Source organism: Chanodichthys erythropterus, chromosome 5 (genome assembly GCF_024489055.1).
Source record: "Chanodichthys erythropterus isolate Z2021 chromosome 5, ASM2448905v1, whole genome shotgun sequence".
Classification (NCBI taxonomy): Eukaryota; Metazoa; Chordata; class Actinopteri; order Cypriniformes; family Xenocyprididae; genus Chanodichthys; species Chanodichthys erythropterus.
The window spans coordinates 6,962,670-6,986,361 of NC_090225.1; the positions used below are offsets into that span (position 1 = coordinate 6,962,670).

Below are 23,692 nucleotides of genomic sequence, written 5' to 3' on the forward strand. Positions count from 1 at the left end.
GAAGTGGCGCAGGAGGGCGTACAGTAGCTACCTGTGACGAGACGAGGCTCGCGCCGTGGGCACGCACTGCACAGCACAGCGACTATCACAGTTCATTCCGCGCCTCTGCTCTTTCTCACGTTCCTTGGCTTTACAGTAACTACTAGCCGATTTTCCTTCGTTTTTGGACGGTTTGTGACGAAAGCCATTTCAGTAAGTAGACTACTTTGATACTGTACACGTTTTCTTATTCTTTTTGTGATATTTGTTGTCGGTAATGCATGTACCTTAATAGTGAGCATCGCACGAAAGTGAAGTTCTTTATGACAGATCAGTATGAACAAGTCTCCTACATAATTGTTGAGTGAAGACAACATCATATAAAAGCTGAAATTTATAATTTCGCACAGGCGAAACGTCAACGTATATGGCAAGCCGCTTTAAAATGTATTCCTTTTTTACTGGTGCTTCATTATAAAGAAATCCATTAGAATCCTCTTCTGTTTTACTAGTATCTATTAAATTACTCACGAATACTTTTTAATACCAGTCGCTAATCCCAGAAGTGACAACTATTCCTTTTATACTGATAACAAATGTTCTATTAGGCTATTTTGTAACTACTTATATATATACTAGTATCTATTCTAGTCTTCCTAATACTAAGTGGATAAACACTAATAACTATTTATTAGACAATACTTTATTCAAATTGTTATTATTGATATTTTATTTTTGCTAGTTAGATTTTTGATTGAACAACCATTCTGACTAGTCATTTCATATAACAAGTAAAACAATTAAATAGGAAGAATAAAAAAATGTTTCTGATAACAACCAGGATATATACTAATTTCTATAGAGCCCTGCACATGACATGCAAGAAAAAAAAGTAAATCGTGTGAACAATTTACTAATTTGTTCCCTTGGTTTACTAAATTGTGTGCATGATTTACCATTTCATTCCCTCGATTTGCTAAATCGTGCACACAATTTACTATTCGTTCCCTCGATTTGCTAAATCATGTGCACAATTTACTATTCGTTCCCTCGATTTGCTAAATCGTGCACACAATTTACTATTCGTTCCCTTGATTTGCTAAATCATGTGCACGATTTACTATTCGTTCCCTTGATTTGCTAAATCATGTGCACGATTTACTATTCGTTCCCTTGATTTGCTAAATCATGTGCACGATTTACTATTCGTTCCCTTGATTTGCTAAATCATGTGCACGATTTACTATTCGTTCCCTTGATTTGCTAAATCATGTGCGTGATTTACTATTCGTTCCCTCGATTTGCTAAATCGTGCACACAATTTACTATTCGTTCTAGGGCTGACCGTTATATCGCAAGCGATTGTCACGCGCATTTCGCCAGAAAAGCCGGTTCCCTGATTTCCGCTAAATCGCCATCACCTGCTTTCAAATGGAGCGGCATTTAATAGACAGAGCCGTAGTTCACTGACAAGCCACGCAATATCGCGTTCATTATCGAAGGCGATTCATCTGCGATACGAGCGCGATATTGCGTAGCTTGTCAGTGATCTACGGTTCTGTCTATTAAATGCCGCTCCATTTGAAAGCAGGTGATGGCGATTTAGCAGTAATCAGGGAACCGGCTTTACTGACAAAATGCGCGTGACAACCGCATGCGATATATCGGTCAGCCCAAATTCGTTCCCTTGATTTGCTAAATCATGTGCACAATTTACTATTTTGTTCCTTCGATTTTCTAAATCGTGCAAACGATTTACTATTCGTTCCCTTGATTTGCTAAATCATGTGCACGATTTACTATTTCCTTCCTTCGATTTGCTAAATCGTTTGCATGATTTACTATTTAATTCCCTCGATTTGCTAATCAAGGGAACAAATTAGTAAATCATGTGCATGATTTAGCTTACTTTTTTTTTTCCTGCATGTCATGTAAATTTGCTCTGTAAATTTCTCATAAATACAGACTAATAAAGTTCTAATAAATCTACTACAGACTACTGGGATAGATATTGGTAACTATAAGAAATAACATAATTATACAATTTCTACTAGTAAAACTAAAATATGTGCCAACAACAATTATAAAAGTCAATATCTGAACCACAGAATTTGCAATTTGTTACCAGTAAAAACTGAATACTTGTAAATATTGGGATAGCGACTAGTGGCAAAGTATTAAGAGCTAGCGAACGGTTACAAATAACTAAAGAATATGTACTACAAGAGAAAGCAGAATAGGTACCAGCAACATTTGGAACACATACTAGGAGGAAGTGAATTGTTACACTAGTAACATAATAATAGATGCTAGTTTATTTCAGGGAATACATGTGAGAATGGCTTGCCATACAATGTCAAATATTTCAAAGAGCAGTTCATTAAAAGTTAACCATTATACTGTGTTAAAGGGCATATGACTGAAAGATAGGCTACTTCAGGCTATTGGTACGTGATGTGAAAGAGTGTCAGGAAGACTGTGGACAAGTCTGCGTTTAATCTGATGAATGCACTAAGTATTAGTCACCTGACAGTGAGACTTTTCTGGGCAATTTTTCCTGGCACAAACACATTTAATGGTCCACGTAAGATGGCATCTGGGAGAAAGTCTTTTTTGTTACATAACAGTAATAGAATGTACCTGTCAAGAATATAACTATATTGAAATGTCTAATAATTGCTTCATAAATATGTGAACACATTACTGACACATAATTCTGAAAGTCTTTAGCCTTTAATTCTGAATCTTATACTGAAGCGTTGCCGATCTTATGCTGTCTTGAATAAAATATAACAATTTTAAATTACAAAGTTTAAAGCTCCTCAAATGCTGCATCATTTTACACAGATGCAAAGCAGCATCAGAGCTGTCACTGATATAGAGGCAGATGTGGGTCAAAGCTGCATTTTTAATATGACATTTATGCGGTATTGTTTCAATAATCAGAATTTAGAGCAGATACAGAGCTGCTCAGATCTTCCATAACTCAGCTGTGTAAAGAAGCCTTTAGAGAGGGATTTGTTGCATATGATTTTTCTTCTCTATTATGCTTTTATAGTTAAACAGAATAACATTTTTATTCTCAACTGAAAAAGAGACAGTCGCGCATGTGATTCAGCATCCGGTCAATGACCCACTGTACAATCGGGCACTATCATTGCTTACCCTCAAGGTCCCATGCATGCAAGTGTAACATTTTTGTAAAAGACTGCTTTCATAATTTTGCAATTCTCATTCATATGCCAAACATTGATTTAGTTGTTGTGCTAATATCTTAAGCTAGCTTTATTGGTGCACCATCTTCTATGAAAAGTTCCTTTATTTACTTTCTTTGTTCATTGCTTTGTAGAATATTGATGGATCATGTTTCAGTGATGATGAACTTGATGGTGGATGTGCTGTTGAATTTCTATGGAAGATTATTTGTCAGATTTGTCTATAGATACTCAAAAGGCCTTGAACTGATCTGTTGTTCTAGATTGCAATTTAATTTAAAATGCCATGTTTAAATTCACATTCATTCACAAAGATTCTGCAGGTCATTAATGCATGCAATATAGCATGTTACCATCATTCGTTTACATTCATGAAATCATGAATGTAGCGTGCTTGTCGGTGCTGCTCTCTCTTTAGAGGGGACTCTGAGGTAAATGCGCCCGACGTGATTGACAGCTGGTTAAAGATGCATGAAGGGTCTCATGCAGTCACTGTTGAGCTGAGCTGCTTGCAGACACAGAGCTATCTTTTTCTCTCAGCAGCTGCTCGATTCTTGTCACTTGATTCGGTCCATCCTAAAGCCTGATACCATGTACCCTGTTGTACAACTCAGCACTTTATTTTTAAATGAACTTGCAGCTGATCTTCTATTGTCTGGAACTGGCTTTGGCCCATCTCTACTGATTTCTGTTTGACTGATCTCTTTCTGTCTGATGTGACCACGCAGCATAAGACCACTGTGCTGATCTGGAGTTGTCGCTGTGGGCTACAGTGAGCGCCAATTGATATGCTTTCATTTGCTTTTTTTATGGCGCTAGAGCTATAAGAGATTTTACACTGGGAACACTTTGCTCCTCATGTGTCTGACCTTTCTTTCTTTCTGTGTTTTTTTTCTTTCTTTCTAGTTCTCATTCTCTCTAGGGCATCTGAATAATGATACTGCTGATGGTTGTGTAGTTATAATCCTGTAATGGATTTCATTCATAAACCTCTTACACTTTAACTGGATTCTAGTTTTGGACCAAACTATTATTCAGTCCACACTGTTCTCTGAGCAGTTGTTTAATTCCTGAAACTTTTAGTGATATTTAATACCACATACTCTCATATCTGCTAATGCTTTGTTCACATAAATCAACTCCTGAAGGAATTTTGCACAGACCTTTCAAAGCATATTTTTGTGATTAAAAATCGTTCCCTTATTAAAATCAAGGTTGTACCTTGTACCCAAGGTTTTTCGTCTGTGATTAAGTTTTTTCTAAATGATTTGAGCAAATTTTGGATATGGCCTAAACTGTACTAGTTATGACATTTTAATGAATTTATAAATTATATTACAATAGTTATAGTATATATTATTTTATATAATATAATATAATATAATATAATATAATATAATATAATATAATATAATATAATATAATATAATATAATATAATACGATTGAAAAATCTGGCATTTTTTTAAGAAATCACTTATTCAGCAAAGATGCATTCAATTAATCAGAAGTGACAGTAAATACTTGTAAATTCATATATTCTTTGAATATATATATATATATATATATATATATATATATATATATACACACAGTGAAACCAAAAATTATTCAGACATTTTTTATTATATACACTATTGTTCATTTATGTAAGAGATGATAGCAATGATTGACTATATATATATATATATATATATATATATATATATATATATATATATATATATATATATATATATATATATATATATATATATATATACACACACACACATATATATATATATATACACAGTTCAAATTCAAATAAATGCTGTTGTTTTGATCTTTCATCAAAGAATCCTGAGAAAAATCTATAACAGTTACCACAAAAATATGAAAATATTAAACAGCACAACTGTTTCAACATGTTAATAATAAGAAATGTTTCTTGAGCAGCAAATCAGCATATTAGAATGATTCCTGAAGGATCATATGACACTGAAGACTGGAGTAATAATACTGAAAATTCAGCTTTACAATTTTAAAATATATTAAAAAGAGAACCGCTGTTTAAAATGATATTAATATTTCACATTATTTAATGTGTTTTTGATCAAATACATTCTGAGACGTCTTCTAAAACATTAAAAAATCAAAGCATCTTTCTCATTGTGCGACTTTTCAGCTTTGCTCTTTGACGTTGTTTCTGTTGTTGGTAGAGAACTGTATTGAGAGCAGAACGAGGGATGCTGATCCGATGAAGTTCTCTGGCACAGTACTGCTGATTCCTGTGCTATAGCAGGTGTGAATTCAAGCACATCTGTGCAGTTATGTTTGAGAGAGTTTGTTTTGTGTATTTCATTTAAACAGAGAGGAAAGGAGTGAAATAGTTTTGAATGAACAAGAATATGGAGGCCTAGAGAGCCACTGGGAATGTTCTTTCTGAAGGGGAGATAGAGGGAAAAGAAAACAGTGCTCATCTGGTGCGTAAGCTTGTTTAATGGAATGAGGGAGAGAGAGTGTGTTTATCTGAGAGAGGGGGAGAAGTCTGGAGTGTTTACAGAAGAGAGGGACTGAGTGTGTTGGAGCCGTGGTCGAAGGGAGGCGAACAGTTGGATGCTCAGGCCACTGTCCTCCTAAATCACATCAGACTGTGAGTGCGCTGGAGCGTGTTTGTGTGTGTGTGTGTGTGTGTGAGAGTCTGTGACACAATGAGTATTCCTTTTTAAGTAACAACCATTCTCTTACAGGTCAGTAACGACCAAACGAACCAACAGTAGTAAGCAGGGCTTGACGTTAACTTCCAAATTTACTAGCCACTCAGCATTTTCACTGGCCACAATTTTGACATCGATACCATGGGGAAAACTGCCATATAGATATTTTTGATATTATCTCATAATTTGGCAGCAGGGATATTAGGTTGCTGTCACTTTAAGACCTGACACACGGATCCATTATACTGTTACCCATGCGTTTTCTTTCTCAACTGTTTACGTTAACTTAAAATATAAATTACTAAGTTTACTTGAATACTCAAAAAGACAGGCATTTTGACATTATTTTGTGTATATTTGTCTGTTTAAGCGCAATAAATAGCAACAAAACCCCTCAATTTAGTACTGAGAGGTGGCTTTATGTGTGCGCACTTTGGGTGTGAGAACAAAATCTGCGGGAATGAGTAAATATATGCACAATCCGCATAATCCCATGCTGAAATTCATCCCTGTAACACCAACAATATTCATCCGGAGCAAATGAAACGAGTAAGTGAGGGGAGGCAGGTTTGTGTGTGTGTTTATCTGTCGGAGAGAGGAGAAAGCGCAGTGTATCTATTCTGTGGAAAATGAGTTTTGGAAGCGTTTCAGATATTTCAGTATTGATATATGTCGAAAAATCAATATTTTGACAACACTATATTGCACTTAGTTTATTATTTCAGATGCCTTTTTAAAAGACTACAATTTAATAAAGGTATATTATATCTAAAATTCAACCCACCAAAGTGGCTTGTAAGAGTGACTGCGTTACACGCCACTGCTAAAATCCGCTCGCATTGGCAGGTGTTAATGTCAAGCCTTGTTGGTAAGGATAACAGTGTCAATATGGAGAAAAAATGTTTTAGAACTAAAGAGGTGATTAGTAGTTTTAATAGATATGTTTATTAAATTGATCAGGTGAATAGTATTTTTGATAGATATGTTTATTAAATTAAATGTTTGCACAGTAGATGAAAACTCCAGTGGCATCAGTGGTCTTTATAAAACTGTTTTATTCTATTCTATGTTGAGCCACATTTGATACTACGCACATCATCTCGATGACCCCTAATACTGGCTGCTTACGGCACTTCATAATTTACTGATGTTAACTTGGATAATTCCTTGTTTAAATAAACAAAATGATAAATGTCAGATAGGTATGATTTAAACTATCTTAATCACTGTCCCTGAATCTTTTTTTTTTTTTTTTTGCAAGGAGGAGCACAATTACGGAAGAGTATTAGGGCCAAGCAATAATAAAAAAATAAAACCATCTCGAGATTAAAGTTGTTAAATTTCGAGAAAAAACTCATTAAATTTCAAGAAAAAGTCGAAATAAAATGTTGAGAATAAACTCGTTAAATTACGAGAAAAAAGTCGTTAAATTTCGAGAAAAAGGTCAAGATAAAATGTTGAGAATAAAGTCATTAAATTACGAGAAAAAAGTCGTTAAATTACGAGAACAAAATTTGTTAAATTATGAGAAAAATGCCGTTAAATTTCGAGAAAAAAAGTCTAGATGAAATGTTGAGAATAAACTCATTAAATTATGAGAAAAAAGTTGTTAAATTATGAGAACAAATTCATTAAATTACGAATTTTTTCTCATAATTTAATGAGTTTATTCTCAACATTTTATCTAGACTTTTTTCTCGAAATTTAACATTTTTCTCATAATTTAACGAATTTGTCCTCGTAATTTAATGACCTTTTTTCGTAATTTAACGACTTTATTCTCAACATTTTATCTCGACTTTTTTCTCAAAATTTAACGAGTTTTTTTTTCGCAATTTAACGAGTTTATTCTCAACATTTTATCTCAACTTTTTTCTCGAAATTTAACAACTTTAATCTCGAGATGTTTTTTTTTATTATTATTATTGCTTGGCCCTAATCCTCTTCTGTACACAATTGAGCGGACACAACTTTTTCTAGTATTTTAGACATAAATGGAAGGTTTGAAATGGGTCTGTATTTTAACAATTCATTCGGTTCTAGTTGTGGTTTCTTAATGAGAGGCTAGATTAAATGGTCTTGGGACATGACCCAGAGATAGAGACAAGTTAATAATATTGAGAAGAGGCTCTTCTGCTACATTTAACAACTCTTTGCCGGGACACACCAAAGCCGACGTTACAGAACTAGCGGCGACGAATACTGACTGTGTTGTTGCCTCTCGTCGGCTGTGCTTAACACACCAAAAGGACTAAAGGCGACTGTCAACTTGCATGTGCATTCTGCGCCTGCGTGTAAGTAAATATCTGTCTATATCAACAGATATCAATAGTCTATTTTCGTCATTCAAAAGGGAAACCGAAACTAGGACTGCAGATATACAAACTGTAAACTAAAGCCAGGGACACACTTAACGACTTGCTAAAACATTCTAAGACTGAGCTCAACACACAAAGACTGTTTCCTACAACTGAAGCCAATTTAAATGCTTACACAATACACACAGAATTTAAACAAACACCGACTGAACGCAACTGGCTCTGACTCGGCGCGTTTGGGCAGGAAGTATTAAATTACATTCATAATCGGCCTTACAATCGTTAAGTGTGTGCCTGGCATAAGCTGCGCTTGCGCTTTTATTCTCGTGCACTGACTAAGATGAACAGCCAATCAGAATTCTCTTTCACTGACAACCCGCCCTGACACCGATTCAACACAGAACCGGTATTGTGCTGAATTCTTACCCCTGCCAGATTATTACCCCCCTAGTATAGGTTTAGGAGTAGGTGTGGGCCCCCCAAAAACCCGACGGTGTCCGACTAGAGCCAACGGTGCGGAACACACTGAAAAAACTCAGCCGACCGATGCTCAAAAATGGCCCGACATTGCCTGACAGCCAACCGTCGGCTTGCCGTGTCGTGGCCTTTTCACTAATTTAGTGGGTATTAGATCTAATAAACATGTTGTTGGTTTAGATGATAAGTTTATTTAGCTCTTCCTGTTAGGGCTGCAACGATTAATCGTTTGCAAAATAAAAGTCTGTGTTTACGTAATATATATGTGTGTGTTCTGTGTATAATAATTATGTAAATATAAATACACACACATTCATGTATATATTTAAGAAAAATGTTATATTTATATATAAAATATTTATGTTTATATGTAATATAAAATATATATAAATATATATATTTATAATACATGCATATATTTCTAAACTTTATACCTGTATGTGTGTGTATATATATATATATATATACATACATAATTAATATACACAGAACACACATTTATATTACGTAAACACAGACTTTTATTTTGCAAACGATTAATCGCGATTAATCGTTGCAGCCCTACTTCCTGTCATTGTAAATGCACTGCAAATGTTCTTGAGGGGCAATAATTGAAACTGAATCATAAAACGCTGCCAAAGTTTGTAAATCTACAATTATATTTGTGATGCTTTCATTTTTCTCAATGAAGAAATTCATAAAGTCATTGCTACTAAACTAAGTTGTGTTGGAATATTCAGTTCAGGTGACTTTTGTTTATTTGTTAACATATCATTTAGTTAGCTCCTAATTTCTTCCGAGCACACAGTTTATTGCAGCATTCTCATGAACACTGAACATGAAAACTCTAGAGCATTTCGAGACTAAGCCACTCTGCTTTTGATGCAAGGTGAGAGAAGTCAGAGCTGAGCTCTGGTTGAGTTTGTGATATTTGCGTAAAGTCCTGGCTCTTTTGGATTAGGACTCACACTATTCAGTTGTCATACATCATAATCACCGGCTTATTATTCAACACAGTCACCTCATAGAGAGCTCAGGATTAAAGGCCTGAAAGGTCGGTGTCATTGGATGCAGCGCTGCATCCAATAAAGCCTTTGATCTTCACTTGACGCATCTCTGGGTGTCCATGTGCTTTGTGCATGTGTCACTCAGGCTTTTTATATTTGAAAAGAAGACTTCATTTCTATTAAGGTAACCTTTTAGTGCCACAGGGTGCACTGGTTTCCTTTTAACGTGCCCACGTTCCTTTGTTCCGTGCAAACATGAGAATCTTGATAGTAAGTTGTCCTCAGGCACTATGGACAGAGAACCACAGTTAAATTGTGTTATTTGAGAAACCCGATTTAGCTACAGCGTCAGTACACGTTTCACCTGATCACCTGTCAGCTTAACTATGACATCAGCACTGATTAGTCATATCTGTACCTGTTTTAACCGTCTTGCTTTTTCTTGTTTTGCAGAGTGAACCGCTTGAGGGAAGGACAGCTGTTTTACTTTTTAGTGAAGAAGAGTAAAACAACAGCATTTGTGCTCACCAGAGGAAAGAGTCTTAAGAGACGGCCTGAGTGACTTCCTGCTCCCTTAAGAGGGGGGGTGAGCGGCGGTCTTGTGGTACTCACTCACCCCTCCTAGTAAGACTGAAGATGATGACCCATAGTGCATGGCTGCTGTTCCTGCTGTTGCTGTGTATTGTGTCCACTCTGTGGGGTTACCCCTTCAGACCCCCGCTAGACCTGGATGTGACCCCCAGAACTACGGTCTTCTCCAACGGTATGATACAAATTCTGTTTTTTGTCATGATACAAATTATGTTTTCTATTCTACTGTGTTGCGCTTATATTCTGGGTTTATCTGATTACATGTATATAGTATGCATCATCAATAATTTGTGTATTGAATTTGCTCTTTTAATACCACTGTCTTTCTACATTAGTACAAACCTGGTAAAAATAACTGGAGGAAAGCCTTGTTTTGCCCTTCCGGTGGGCGTTCCTATAAGGGTGTGACGTCATGTGAAAATCTATGAATTAAAGTCCCTGTGAAAATTATCCCATAATTTTCTCACCCTCAAGCCATCCAATGTGTATATGACATTCTTCTTTCAACCAAACACAATCAGAGTTATATTAAAAAATATCCTGGCTCTTCCAAGCTTTATAATGGGAGTGAGTGGTGCCATTTTTTTTTTTTAACCCCAAAAAGGGCATCCATCATAAAAGTAATCCATACACTCCAGGGGGTTAATAAAGGCCTACTGAAGAAAATTTCTATTTTCCAGTAACGGCCATCGATACATGTCGACTCTCTCATGAACGCATGAACGGCCATTACTGGAAGCCAGAGATTTTAGTCTATAAAGTTATAAATATGGATATATTACACATCGCTTCGCTTCAGGAGGCTTTTATTAACCCATTGTAGCCATATGGATTTCTTTTACTTTTTCAAACCATCCTAGGTGTATATAACTTTCTTCTTTCAACCAAACACAATCGGAGTTATATAAAAAAATATCCTGGCTCTTCCGGGCTTTATAATGGGAGTGAATGGTGAATTTTTTAACCCTAAAAAAGCACATCCATTTATCATAAAAGTAATCCATACGGCTACAGGGGTTAATAAAGGCCTTCTGAAGAAAATCTCTGGTTTGCGGTAACAGCCTTTACCGGAGGCCAGAGATTTTAGTCTATAAAGTTATAAATATGGATATTTTTCTTACAATAATGCATCGCTTTGCTTCAGAAGGCTTTTATTAATAGGGATGTCCCGATCACGTTTTTTTGCCCTCGAGTCCGAGTCCGAGTCATTTGATTTTGAGTATCTACCGATACCGAGTCCCGATCCGATACTTCTATAATACATGAAAAAGAATAAAGAAGGGCGAAAAAACAGGATCCAGGAACAGTGCTTTTCAGGTTTTTCAGGTATCTATTTTCACGTACAGAAAATGGATAAAGTAATCAAATATAAAATATCACTGCAAATTATCTTTACTGTATAAAATAAATAAAGATTAATCATTATTGAAGTTACAAAAACTATTCAGTCAAGAGCAGTAAGTAATTTCTTTGTTATTTGTTGTTTTAACATTAAATACAGGCAGCAGGAATAGTTTTTCTCCCTTTAAGGCATGCACAATTCAGTACATACCTATACTGTTCCACATGCGCTGTCTTTCTCGACTAATATACGTTCACTTAAGACATAACCGACTATGTTTGCTAGGATACTCGCTAGGACGGGCATTTTTAAATAATTTTTGTATGAATTTGTACGCTGAAGCGCAAGACGTGAAAGAGAACTCAGTATTTGCGCGCTGACTGGAATAAGCGTGTGCGCGCTTCGGAGGAGCGCACACAAATCTTCTCACAGCGCGTGCGAGTTCTCTTTCGCGTCTTGTTCTTGAAGGTTTAAATCAGCAACTCTTAAATGAGTTAGTTTAAACACAGATAGCAACTTGTGCTGTTCAGGTCTCACCTGTATCAACACCCGGGTGATGACGGCGTAAATGACTGGACATGAGAGCAGACGGCACTCGCAGTTAACAGTTTACAAAGAGTGACTGTTTTGTCCACGCTTTTTGATTATCGTTTTGCGCATCCATCGACTGAAACATACATTATTTTAACTCTGTCTGTCTGTTTTCCACGTTGCTATTTTAAACAAACCATACGGTACGGTTCGATTTTTTTACCGAGAACCGTTGCACCCCTAATACATATATCCGAGTCCTGATCGGGAGGTAACGTCCGATTCCGATCGAGTCTGAAACCACGTGATCGGGCCCGATTTCCGATCACATGATCGGATCTGGACATCCCTATTTATTAACCCATTGTAGCCATATGGATTTCTTTTACTTTTTCAAGCCATCCTAGGTGTATGTGACTTTCTTCTTTCAACCAAACACAACCGGAGTTATATATAAAAAAAATCCTGGCTCTTCCAAGCTTTATAATGGGAGTGAATGGTGCCTTTTTAACCCAAAAAAAGCACATCCATCCATTATAAAAGTAATCCATACGGCTACAGAGGGTTAATAAAGGCCTTCTGAAGAAAATCTCTGGTTTCCGGTAACGGCCTTTACTGGAAGGTAGAGATTTTAGTCTATAAAGTTACAAATATGGATATTTTTCTTACAATAACTCATCGCTTCACTTCAGAAGACCTTTATTAACCCCCTTTAGCCATATGAATTACTTTTATGATGGATGGATGCACTTTTTTGGGCTTCAAAAAAGGCACCATTCACCAAAGCTTGGAAGCGAGGAGATATTTTTAAATATAACTCAAATTGTGTTTGGCTGAAAGAAGAAAGTCATAAACACCTGGGATGGCTTGAGGGTGAGTAAATTAACTATCCCTTTAAGTGTTGTGACGTATTTCCAAGTGAAACGGAATATTGAATAGAGGGCAGGGTTTTATTTTAGCGCACATCCTCTCCCTCCCTCGCTCATAGCAGACTGACGGTTGGATGGAAGTATTTAAGGATATTCAACCCAAGCCGTCAAACTGACGTAATAAGAGAAGGAAAGCCATTCCAGAGCGGAAGCAAGTTTTCAGATTTTGGATTAACACGACAAACACATTTTTTCTGTGTATTAACGTGCATGGATTAATATTTCACCACAAGATTAATAATGTGCGCTAACAAAGTAAATAGGGTTCGCTTTGATTTCATGATGACTTTAAATATGATAATGATTCAGGACCATGGTAAATATCAATGTGTAATCATTCATGTGTCCATTAGCATCACTATTGTGGCACTACAGTACTTTTCTGTAGGGATCTCAATGGTTAATTTTCAAGTAAATAAAAATGGCTGCTCAGGCAGATGCAGAAAATTGGCTGTGTGGATACATGAGGGGGAGTGGGTTCATGGACTGTTTATAACTATGTACTTAATCATTCAGATGTAAGCAAGGGCTCTATCACAGCCGTTTAGATGACTCGCTGCTTGCCAGCTTGAATTTTGTATCTCTCTTCGCTGTTGAACAATAAAACCGCATTTTCTCACATCTGTGAAGCAGAAATGCTGGAGAGAAGGCACAATAAGTCAACCCAAGGTTTCCTTTATCACCAGTGTTTCGTTACACAATCGCAGAAAGGTCAGAGAGCTAAGAGACTTGAGGCCTGTGTTGAGTGCAAAAACACCGAAAGAGCAGCAGGTTCACTCTCCAAGAGTCTTCCTACCTTTTCCTGCCAGGTCAATGACCTAGAGAAGGAGCATTGCAGCAGATTTTCAATGCAGAAGATAATCATAAACAGTGTTACTTGCATTAAATAACTAATTATGTTAAATTTGTGGAAAGTAACATATTATTTACTATCTGTTACTTTTTCTGATGATTTAAACTCTCTTCCAGTACAATAATGCTTTGCTTGGTCTGCAGTTTTTTTTTCTTTAAAATTGAGTTATTTGTTGTGAATAAGTTAATTGCTTAAAAAAATTCTTGAGTTCAAAACATACCATGTTACTCATTCATTACTTCCACACAACTCAGTTATGCATTCATAATCAGCTTGTTGTATATTATTTTAGTAACAAATTAAGGAACACAGATGCAGCAGGTTCATTTTCATAATGACCAATGCAATCTATCAAAAGCAGCACAAATTAGCGTTTGGTTTAAGTCATGCTTCTTTGAGGCGGTAAATAATGGGGCAAATACCAGTAAATTGACTCGTGCAAACCTTAGTAAATCACCTTGAATGATTCATTTAAATACTCTCCTCCCATGAATTTCACATCTGAAAGGGAAACTCATACAAATGCATATGCAATTAGGTCAGACGTCCTCCGGTAAAAATCGTTTTCCGGGGGTAAAATTTGCATTTTTGGTAGGGTTACCCTGGTAAAACTCACATTCCCGGGGCTAAATATCCCCTGGATATATTTGGGGTTGCTTCAACCTGTGGCAACAGTGTTAAAGTAGCCCAATTCCGTGGGAAAACCGCGGACTTGGCAACACTGCCCATTACCTTGCATATAGTGCACAAGCTGAGAAACAGAGAGGGAAGTGTAGCTGGAGCTGCTAAGGAAAAAACAAGTGGCTAGAGACTCGCAAGACCGTACGCCATCCCTCCATACATCAGACAGATCTTTTCATCAAGTTACTTAGCAGCTACTGCACTTACAAAAACCAATGAGCTCATCTCTCCTCATCAGTTCATCTAGCATCCCTGTGCAGGCATGAGCTCAGATTATCACTGTGAGCGGAAAATAAGATGTCAATTAATCAAAGTTAATATCAAACCCCTGCTCAGCAACAGGCAAGAGATGAAAGTGTGTAAAAAGGAATACATTAAACTGTAGTGTTCTTGGCTCACTTGGTGCTCTAAGCGAGAAAAGACCTGACCAAAAGAAAAAAGAAACCTTTTAAACCTTAGTAAAGCGAGTCAAATTTTTAAAAAAATGTTTTATCAATGAAATTATTTATTTATTTTTAGATTTGGTGTATTCCTCAAAAAACTTGTTTCTGACACTCTTCAGTGTCATTTTCATATTTTTTATTTTTTTGGTCATAGGATGGAAAGAAATAAAATTTGTGTATCACTACCCTAAAGGTGGTCAAAATAGATAAATTTTTTCTTATAGGGGTAGGGGTTGTGTAGGGTGATTGAAAATACAGTTTGTACAGTATAAAAACCATTACGCCTATGGAATGTCCACACAATTCACAAAAAAAAAAAAAAAAAAACTAAAAAAACATAAAAACATTAAAAAAAATTTCAATCAAAAATCTCCAAATTTTCTTAGTCAAATATGATCGCTAAAGTGTATAATTGGCTATATAAAAGTTTATAATTGATATAAAAATAGCCATGTGTTGCAAAACAATCCATGCTCTCTTTCTTCTTACATAAAATCATTCAATGTTTTTATTCAGAAATTACATTAATGGATATTTTTAATACAGTTTATCTTGAGGAAAATATAAGAATCTTTTTATCAAAAATCAAACTGAAAGATGTTCTATAACTTATAATTATTATTATTGTTGTTATTTTTATATTATTTCTTATTGTTATGTTTATAAAAATAATACTGTTAATTTTTGTTTTTATTATTTTAAACTTTATTACATTTGAGTTTGCAGTGAATATACTGTTGATACTAATATGGTGTAAATAACAATAATAATAATAATTAATATCTTATAGTTATTTATTTATTAAGCACTATGTACAGCTATTCTGTCATTATTGCAAGTTAAACCCTGGATGGTGACCCTTCAACGGGAGTTTGATTGACAGGCGATCTAACCAATCATAATGCCGAATCCGCTGTTATGTTCGACAAAGCAGTCAGGGGATTTAGTAAATTAATGTCGGTAGACTTGAACTTGAAAAACGTTGTACTTTCTGCGGTTGAAACAACATTCCTTCTGGTGTTCATTCATGTTTATTTGATACTATAAATTACTAGTAGGAAGAGATGATCAGTTCACAAGCGCTACAGCGATCTGTCACAACACATTAAACAGCCACAGAACGGTATTTGTTTATATTTCTTTAAAAATTACAATTTAAAACAATTTAAAAGTGCTGTCCGTGTCATTTTTGCTCCGCAATGTATTTTTCACTGCGTGTGTGTGGCATGAGAGCGTCTTAGTAACAGTAACTACAGGGGGCGGGTCTTTACGAACCATCAATTGTTGTTAATAAAAAAGTTTTTAATACAGATGTATGGTTTTGCAGAATCTTGCTGAAAAACCATTGTCTTGTACATAATCACTCGTCAGTATCCATTTAATTTGGACTGTATGTCTCAGGAACCCCAAAGCAGATACAGAGTCAGTATCCTGCACCTCTAAAAACAATGATTGCCTCTCTCTGAGGCTGCTTAATCATTAATAAGTTCAGAGAGCTCTGTACTTTACACCCTAGTAACCCTCAGAGACATGAGTCGAGATAGTGACAGGCTACCTGAGGGAGGACAGTGTAAATTATATTTGCACTGTATGTTTTGTACTCCTCAAAGACACACTGAGCACACTCATTATGCTTCTGTCAAATATCAAAGCTCACACTGCTGTGAAACTGCATGAAGTGACTGGTTGAAACATGACGAGTTCCTCGCTGGTTCTCGGGAGACCTTCACTTTATTTAGCAAATACAAAGTCTCTCTCTCACAACACATGCACAAGGCCACTGGGACGACAGACTGAATCATGTTGTGCATGTCATATTGATTTGTTAATTAGTTCATCTTTTCAGTTCAGGAGACAGAGGAAGGTGTTTGTGTGTGTGCAGACTAGATGGGAGTGTCTTGAGTAAATGTACTACTGTAATGTCAGTTGTTAAGGTCTGATGTTAGTCATTCTGCTTGTAGCGTTCAATTGCATATTCACTACATGGCTAACTGCATGTTGACATATCCTTCTAACTGAAAGGTTCAGTTAGGCCCTTAATTCCAGTGAAGACAGATTTTAATGTTACAGATTACAGTGATATTCTTGAGAATTTTGAGCTTCCAACTTTGTGGCCAGAGTTTGGTGAGAGGATCTTATCTCTGAATCCATGTTACATCATCTCCTGGAAAAGAAGAGAGATTTTTGAGTGGATAAACCCTCTTAATACTAATGGTTTTGAAATTAAATGTTTGAGAAATTGAGATACTTTTGACCATATAGGATATTTGCATACTTGAAGCGGATAACAACACTATAGAAAGAAGTCTTTTATGCTCTCCAATGCTGTATTTATTTGCTAAAAATACAGTAAAAATAGTAATATTGTTAAATATTATTACAAATTAAAGGATTAGTTCACTTCTGAATGTTCTGAAAATTCCCTGATAATTTACTCACCCCTGTGTCATCTAAGATATTCATGTCTTTCGAAAAGAAATTAAGGTTTTTGAGAAAAACATTTCAGGATTTTTCTTCATATAGTGGACTTCACTGGGGTTCAATGGGTTGAAGGTCTAAATTGCAGTTTCATTGCAGCTTCCTTTCATTGCAACCTGTTGAACCCCAGTGAAGTCCTCTATATGGAGAAAAATTGTGGAATGTTTTCCTCAAAAACCTTAATTTATTTTCAACAGAAGAAAGAAAGACTTGAGTAAATTATCAGGAAGTGAACTAATCTTTTGAGATAGATGTTTTCTAGTCTGATATATATATACAGTGGGTACGGAAATTATTCAGACCCCCTTACATTTTTCACTCTTTGTTATATTGCAGCCATTTGCTAAAATCATTTAAGTTCATTTTTTTTCCTCATTAATGTACACACAGCACCCCATATTGACACAAAAACACAGAATTGTTGAAATTTTTGCAGATTTATTAAAAAAGAAAAACTGAAATATCACATGGTCCTAAGTATTCAGACCCTTTGCTGTGACACTCATATATTTAACTCAGGTGCTGTCCATTTCTTCTGATCATCCTTGAAATGGTTCTACACCTTCATTTGAGTCCATCTGTGTTTGATTATACTGATTGGACTTGATTAAGAAAGCCACACACCTGTCTATATAAGACCTTACAGCTCACAGTGCATGTCAGAGCAAATGAGAATCATGAGGTCAAAGGAACTGCCTGAAGAGCTCAGAGACAGAAGTGTGGCAAGGCACAGATCTGGCCAAGGTTACAAAAAAATTTCTGCTGCACTTAAGGTTCCTAAGAGCACAGTGGCCTCCATAATCCTTAAATGGAAGACGTTTTGGATGACCAGAACCCTTCATAGAGCTGGCCGTCCGGCCAAACTGAGCTATCGGGGGAGAAGAGCCCAAAGATCACTGTGGCTGAGCTCCAGAGATGCAGTCGGGAGATGGGAGAAAGTTGTAGAAAGTCAACCATCACTGCAGCCCTCCACCAGTCGGGGCTTTATGGCAGAGTGGCCCGACAGAAGCCTCTCCTCAGTGCAAGACACATGAAAGCCTGCATGGAGTTTGCTAAAAAAAAACACCTGAACGACTCCAAGATGGTGAGAAATCAGATTCTCTGGTCTGATGAGACCAAGATAGAACTTTTTGGCCTTAATTCTAAACGGTATGTGTGGAGAAAACCAGGCACTGCTCATCACCTGTCCAATACAGTCCCAACAGTGAAGCATGGTGGTGGCAGCATCATGCTGTGGGGGTGTTTTTCAGCTGCAGGGACAGGACGACTGGTTGCAATCGAGGGAAAGATTAATGCGGCCAAGTACAGGGATATCCTGGACGAAAACCTTCTCCAGAGTGCTCAGGACCTCAGACTGGGCCGAAGGTTTACCTTCCAACAAGACAATGACCCTGAACACACAGCTAAAATAATGAAGGAGTGGCTTCACAACAACTCCGTGACTGTTCTTGAATGGCCCAGCCAGAGCCCTGACTTAAACCCAATTGAGCATCTCTGGAGAGACCTAAAAATGGCTGTCCACCAACGTTTACCATCCAATCTGACAGAACTGGAGAGGATCTGCAAGGAGGAATGGCAGAGGATCCCCAAATCCAGGTGTGAAAAACTTGCATCTTTCCCAAAAAGACTCATGGCTGTATTAGATCAAAAGGGTGCTTCTACTAAATACTGAGCAAAGGGTCTGAATACTTTCCGTACCTACTATATATATATATCAGACTAGAAAGCATATGTAAATAAAACTAATTTAGTCCTGTGACGCCAAGCTGAATTTTCAGCATCATTACTCGAGTCTTCAGTGTCACATGATCCTTCAGAAATCATTCTAATATGCTGATTTGAGAAACATTTCTTCTTATTATTAAAGGTGCCATAGAACGTCTTTTCAAAAGATGTAATATAAATCTAAGGTGTCCCCTGAATGTGTCTGTGAAGTTTCATCTCATACCCCATAGATTTTTTTAATTACATTTTTTTTTTTTTTAAATTATAAAAAAGTTTCTTTATAAAAATATTACTGACCCCAAACTTTTGAACACTAGTGTATATTGTGAGTTTCTTGTAAGCAGTGTTGTGTATTGCAGTGGATGACAAATAAATTATGCTACAGTCAGATGGTGTTTCTTATAGTGGGTGAGTCATTTTGGTGGGCTGCTGCCTCACCTTACCTGTCTCAATGGTTGGATTATACTTCATCCAGAGAACAGGACATGCTAGTATTGTTCTGTTGCTTCATTGTTACACCACAATAGATCTTATACCAGACTGAAATACATGAATCTGTGGTAAAAGAAGCAGGAGAGTGTATCAGCTGTCTTTGTTCTGAGATGTTTTTTAGGGTCATCACTATATTGGATGTTTGAATAACAATGAAATGCCTGTTTATGTCATTTTTTTTATTCCCAGAAACATTCTTATTCTTAATTAAAATTGTTATGGTGGTTGAGGTCAGAGGGTTATAGTATCGAATGATTACATATACCAGTGTATTTAAATGCAAGGGAGTTGTAATATCATCTGTTTCACCACATCAGACAGACTCTTTTATGTTTTTAGAGTTGTAAGCCTGTTTTATGTATTTAGTCTATTCAATTGGTTTATTTATTTGTAATTTATCTATGTATCTATGGGAATGGCATAACAATTGTGTCATGTATTGCTCACCCTCATGTCGTTCCACACCCATAAGACCTTCATTCATCTTCGGAACACAAATTAAGATATTTTTGATAAAATCCGATGGCTCAGTGAGGCTTGCATTGACAGCAAGTTAATTAACACTTTCAAACGCCCAGAAAGCTACTAAAGACATATTTAAAACAGTTCATGTGACTACCTTAATGTTATGAAGTGACAAGAATACTTTTTGTGCACCAAAAATCCAAAATAATGACTTTATTGAACAATATCTAGTGATGGGCGATTTCAAAACACTGCTTCATGAAGCTTCGAAGCTTTATGAATTTTTTGTTTCAAATCAGTGGTTTGGAGCGCCAATGTCACGTGATTTCAGTAAACGAGGCTTCGTTACGTCATAAGTGTTTTGAAATTTCAATGGTTCACGTGACTTTGGCAGTTTGATACACGCTCCGAACCACTGATTCGAAACAAAAGATTTGTAAAGCTTCGAAGCTTCATGAAGCAGTGTTTTGAAATCGTCCATCACTAGATATTGTTGAATAAAGTCGTTATTTAGTTTTTTTGGAGCACAAAAAGTATTCTCGTCACTTCATAACATTAAGGTTAAACCATTGTAGTCACATGAACTGTTTTAAATGTCTTTAGTTTATTGTTAATGGGATAGGTTGGAACAACAGCGCTCTTTGTTCTTAGCATTTAGTTACACAGTTTAGCGATAAATTGTAGATTTCTGAACTGAGTTGTAGAACAATATGGGGATATTATACCAGAATTTAAGGCCCAAAACATTACTATTGTATTTCTAAATAAAACAATAGTTTTAGCATTGTATCATGTCCAAAAAGATGGTAAAAAAAAAAAAACTGGTTTAAAAGCAGTGTTACTAGTTACTAATTATATCTTCAACAATATAATTACTGTACTAATTACTCTCTCCAAAAAGTATTGCATTACTAATTACTAATTACTTTATAAATCTCACATCAACCTCAACCAGTTGAGCAGCAAGGATAGTCGTGAAACTGCTCTTTTAATTCTTTCAAATAAATGATATAAAATTGCAAAAAATATTATTGAACTGAGGAAAGTATTTAAAGGGAGAAGGTTACATTAAAAACATATGTTAAATCCACTATTGTTTTATATAGAACTGTTCTATACAGTATTTAATTTAATTTAATCAGAAGTAACTGTAATTAAATTATAGAAAAGTTAAGAGTAATCCCTTACTTTTCTTTTTCAAGGAAAAAAGTAATTAAATGACAGTAGTTAATTACTTAATAATGCATTACACCCAACATTGTTTATAAGTGGAGCTGCACTGATAATCCCAAACTTTATGTTGGAAGAACGTTATGGAGGTTGAAACCAAACTCATTCCCACCGAATAAACTCATTGTCTGTCTGTTTAGATTGCCAGTTTTCAATGATCTCCATCAGTTCCTTGTAAGATCCCATGACCATGTTGAACAGACAACCATTTGTACAGCTTTAAAATCTTGAGAAGCTCTATTTGAGCAATCAGGAAAGCAAGTAATTCCGGTTTTGGGAAATAATAGCGTTCCTCCACTCTGCATTACCATGTGTCTGATAATGACAAGCACTTTTAGGTCGTGTGGTTTGTGTCTGCGTAATAGCAGGCCTGTAGACTAATGTCAGTCAGGTAGCTGGTCTGGTTGGGATGGGCGTTGCTTCATGCTGGGCCGGTGCCATTTTTACACATCTCTTGACATTTGTTTGAAGTTCAAAGCTGCTCTGCTCACTCCAACGCGGGAATATTGTGGAGGTCTCTGTGCTGTGCTCACGTAAACCTTGGTTATGTTTGAGTACATTTACATTTATACATTTACATTTATTCATTTGGCAGACGCTTTTATCCAAAGCGACTTACAAGTGAGCAATACAACAAGCGAGTCGTCATGACGAGGCAAAAAGACAAGAAGTGCTCATAATACAAGTTATAGGCAGTGCTCAGATTATCCTAAGCTACAATAGAGAGGGATTAAAGGAAGTGAAAGGATAGGAATAAGAAGGTTTTTTTTTTTTAACATGAGGTTAAGTGTTCACGAAAGAGATGGGTTTTCAGCTGTCTTTTGAATATTGCCAGGGATTCCGCATTCCGGATGGAGGCAGGAAGATCGTTCCACCAGCAAGGAACAGTGAACGAGAATGTTCTGGAAAGTGATTTTGTGCCTCTCTGTGATGGTACCACAAGCCTTCGCTCCTTTAATGAGCGCAGGTTTCTGGTAGGAGTGTAGACTTGTAAGAGTGAGTGGAAGTAGGAGGGTGCTGAGCCTGTGGTAGATCTGTAAGCAAGCGTCAACACCTTGAATTTGATGCGAGCAGCAAGTGGTAGCCAGTGAAGAGAGATGAAGAGAGGCGTGACGTGGGCTCTTCTGGGCTCGTTGAAGACGAGACGTGCTGCTGTGTTCTGAATCATTTGTAGATTTACAAATACTTTGTAGATTTACGAGTAACCTTGGCTTGTAATTTGTTTACCGTTTTGAACTTCTGTTCGTGTTGAATCTGATGCCTAGTGGCAAAGTACAACCAACATGAGTGTCAGTATGACAACGATATGTGTTCAATATGTGTAATGTCTTTTGTGACTAGACATCTTTTACAGTGGTACACTAATAATTTGAGCAAGTCTCAGTCCAGTTGGGCTCTGTGGGTTTTAGGTTGCCCTTATGCTTCTCCAGGATAACACTGTCCACTGAAACGTGACAACTGAATTATATCTGGAGGACTGTGGGAAACACATTTTGTCATCTGATAGTGAATCAGTCTGTTCTGTTAACATAGTTGGCTTTGTTCTGGGGGGTGGCGGGTGATGATATTAAGAAGAGAGATGACAGCAATTGGAAAAGAGCACAGAGTGGATCATTCTGCTATTTAACTTTGAGCCAGCGGATTAGACTCATGGCTTTTCTTAAGGTTCAAGAAATTGGTTTGATAAATTAAATCTTCCAGTCTCATGACCTCTTGCCCACTAATTATTATTTGATGATTCTATGACTGTTCAGCAGAAGCAAAACCACCATAGACACTGAAGGGAACATTCAGAGTAATGGTTGAGTAATAGATAGTTTTTTCTTCTATTGTTGATTTTTAAATTATGACATAGAATAAAACGTTTGAGTGTCTTCAACTTGTGTTCACCACAGACCTTATTTCAGCCGTTTAACTAAAATCCCATTCAAAAAATCCATTAAAATGATTATTAATATTATAGTTTAGTTATCATCATCCTTGGTGTGAAGATGTTTGTCAAGAATTGAGTTGGTGAGGGTTTGAATGTTTTGGTCGTTAGTAATATCATTTGTTTGGTTTTAAAATCTCAGAGTAGGTCATCATTTTTTTCACAATCAACCTACACAGTCAGACACAAAAACATAGGAGTGAATGAATGGGACTGCTTAAGCATTAGAGAGAGGTTTAATCAGTTGCATGTGTGTGTGAGCAGGAAGCATTAAGGAAATGCAGACGATTCTGCATGTTTGCGAAACA

General features: G+C 36.3%; 1 protein-coding gene across 3 annotated transcripts in view; it reads left to right on the top strand.

Moving 5' to 3' along the window:
• The first annotated feature begins 3 nt into the window (after window positions 1–3).
• Window positions 4–23,692, top strand: part of sema4ga (sema domain, immunoglobulin domain (Ig), transmembrane domain (TM) and short cytoplasmic domain, (semaphorin) 4Ga) — a 53,816-nt gene continuing 30,127 nt past the window's right edge. For all 3 annotated transcript variants that reach the window (XR_010895190.1, XM_067385820.1, XM_067385821.1), the window contains exons 1-2: window positions 4–192; window positions 10,148–10,457. Coding sequence is in view for 2 of the 3 variants with exons in the window: in XM_067385820.1 (XP_067241921.1) it covers window positions 10,331–10,457 (127 nt within the window). In the remaining variant the exon portion in view is untranslated. The remainder of the gene's footprint in view (window positions 193–10,147; window positions 10,458–23,692) is intronic.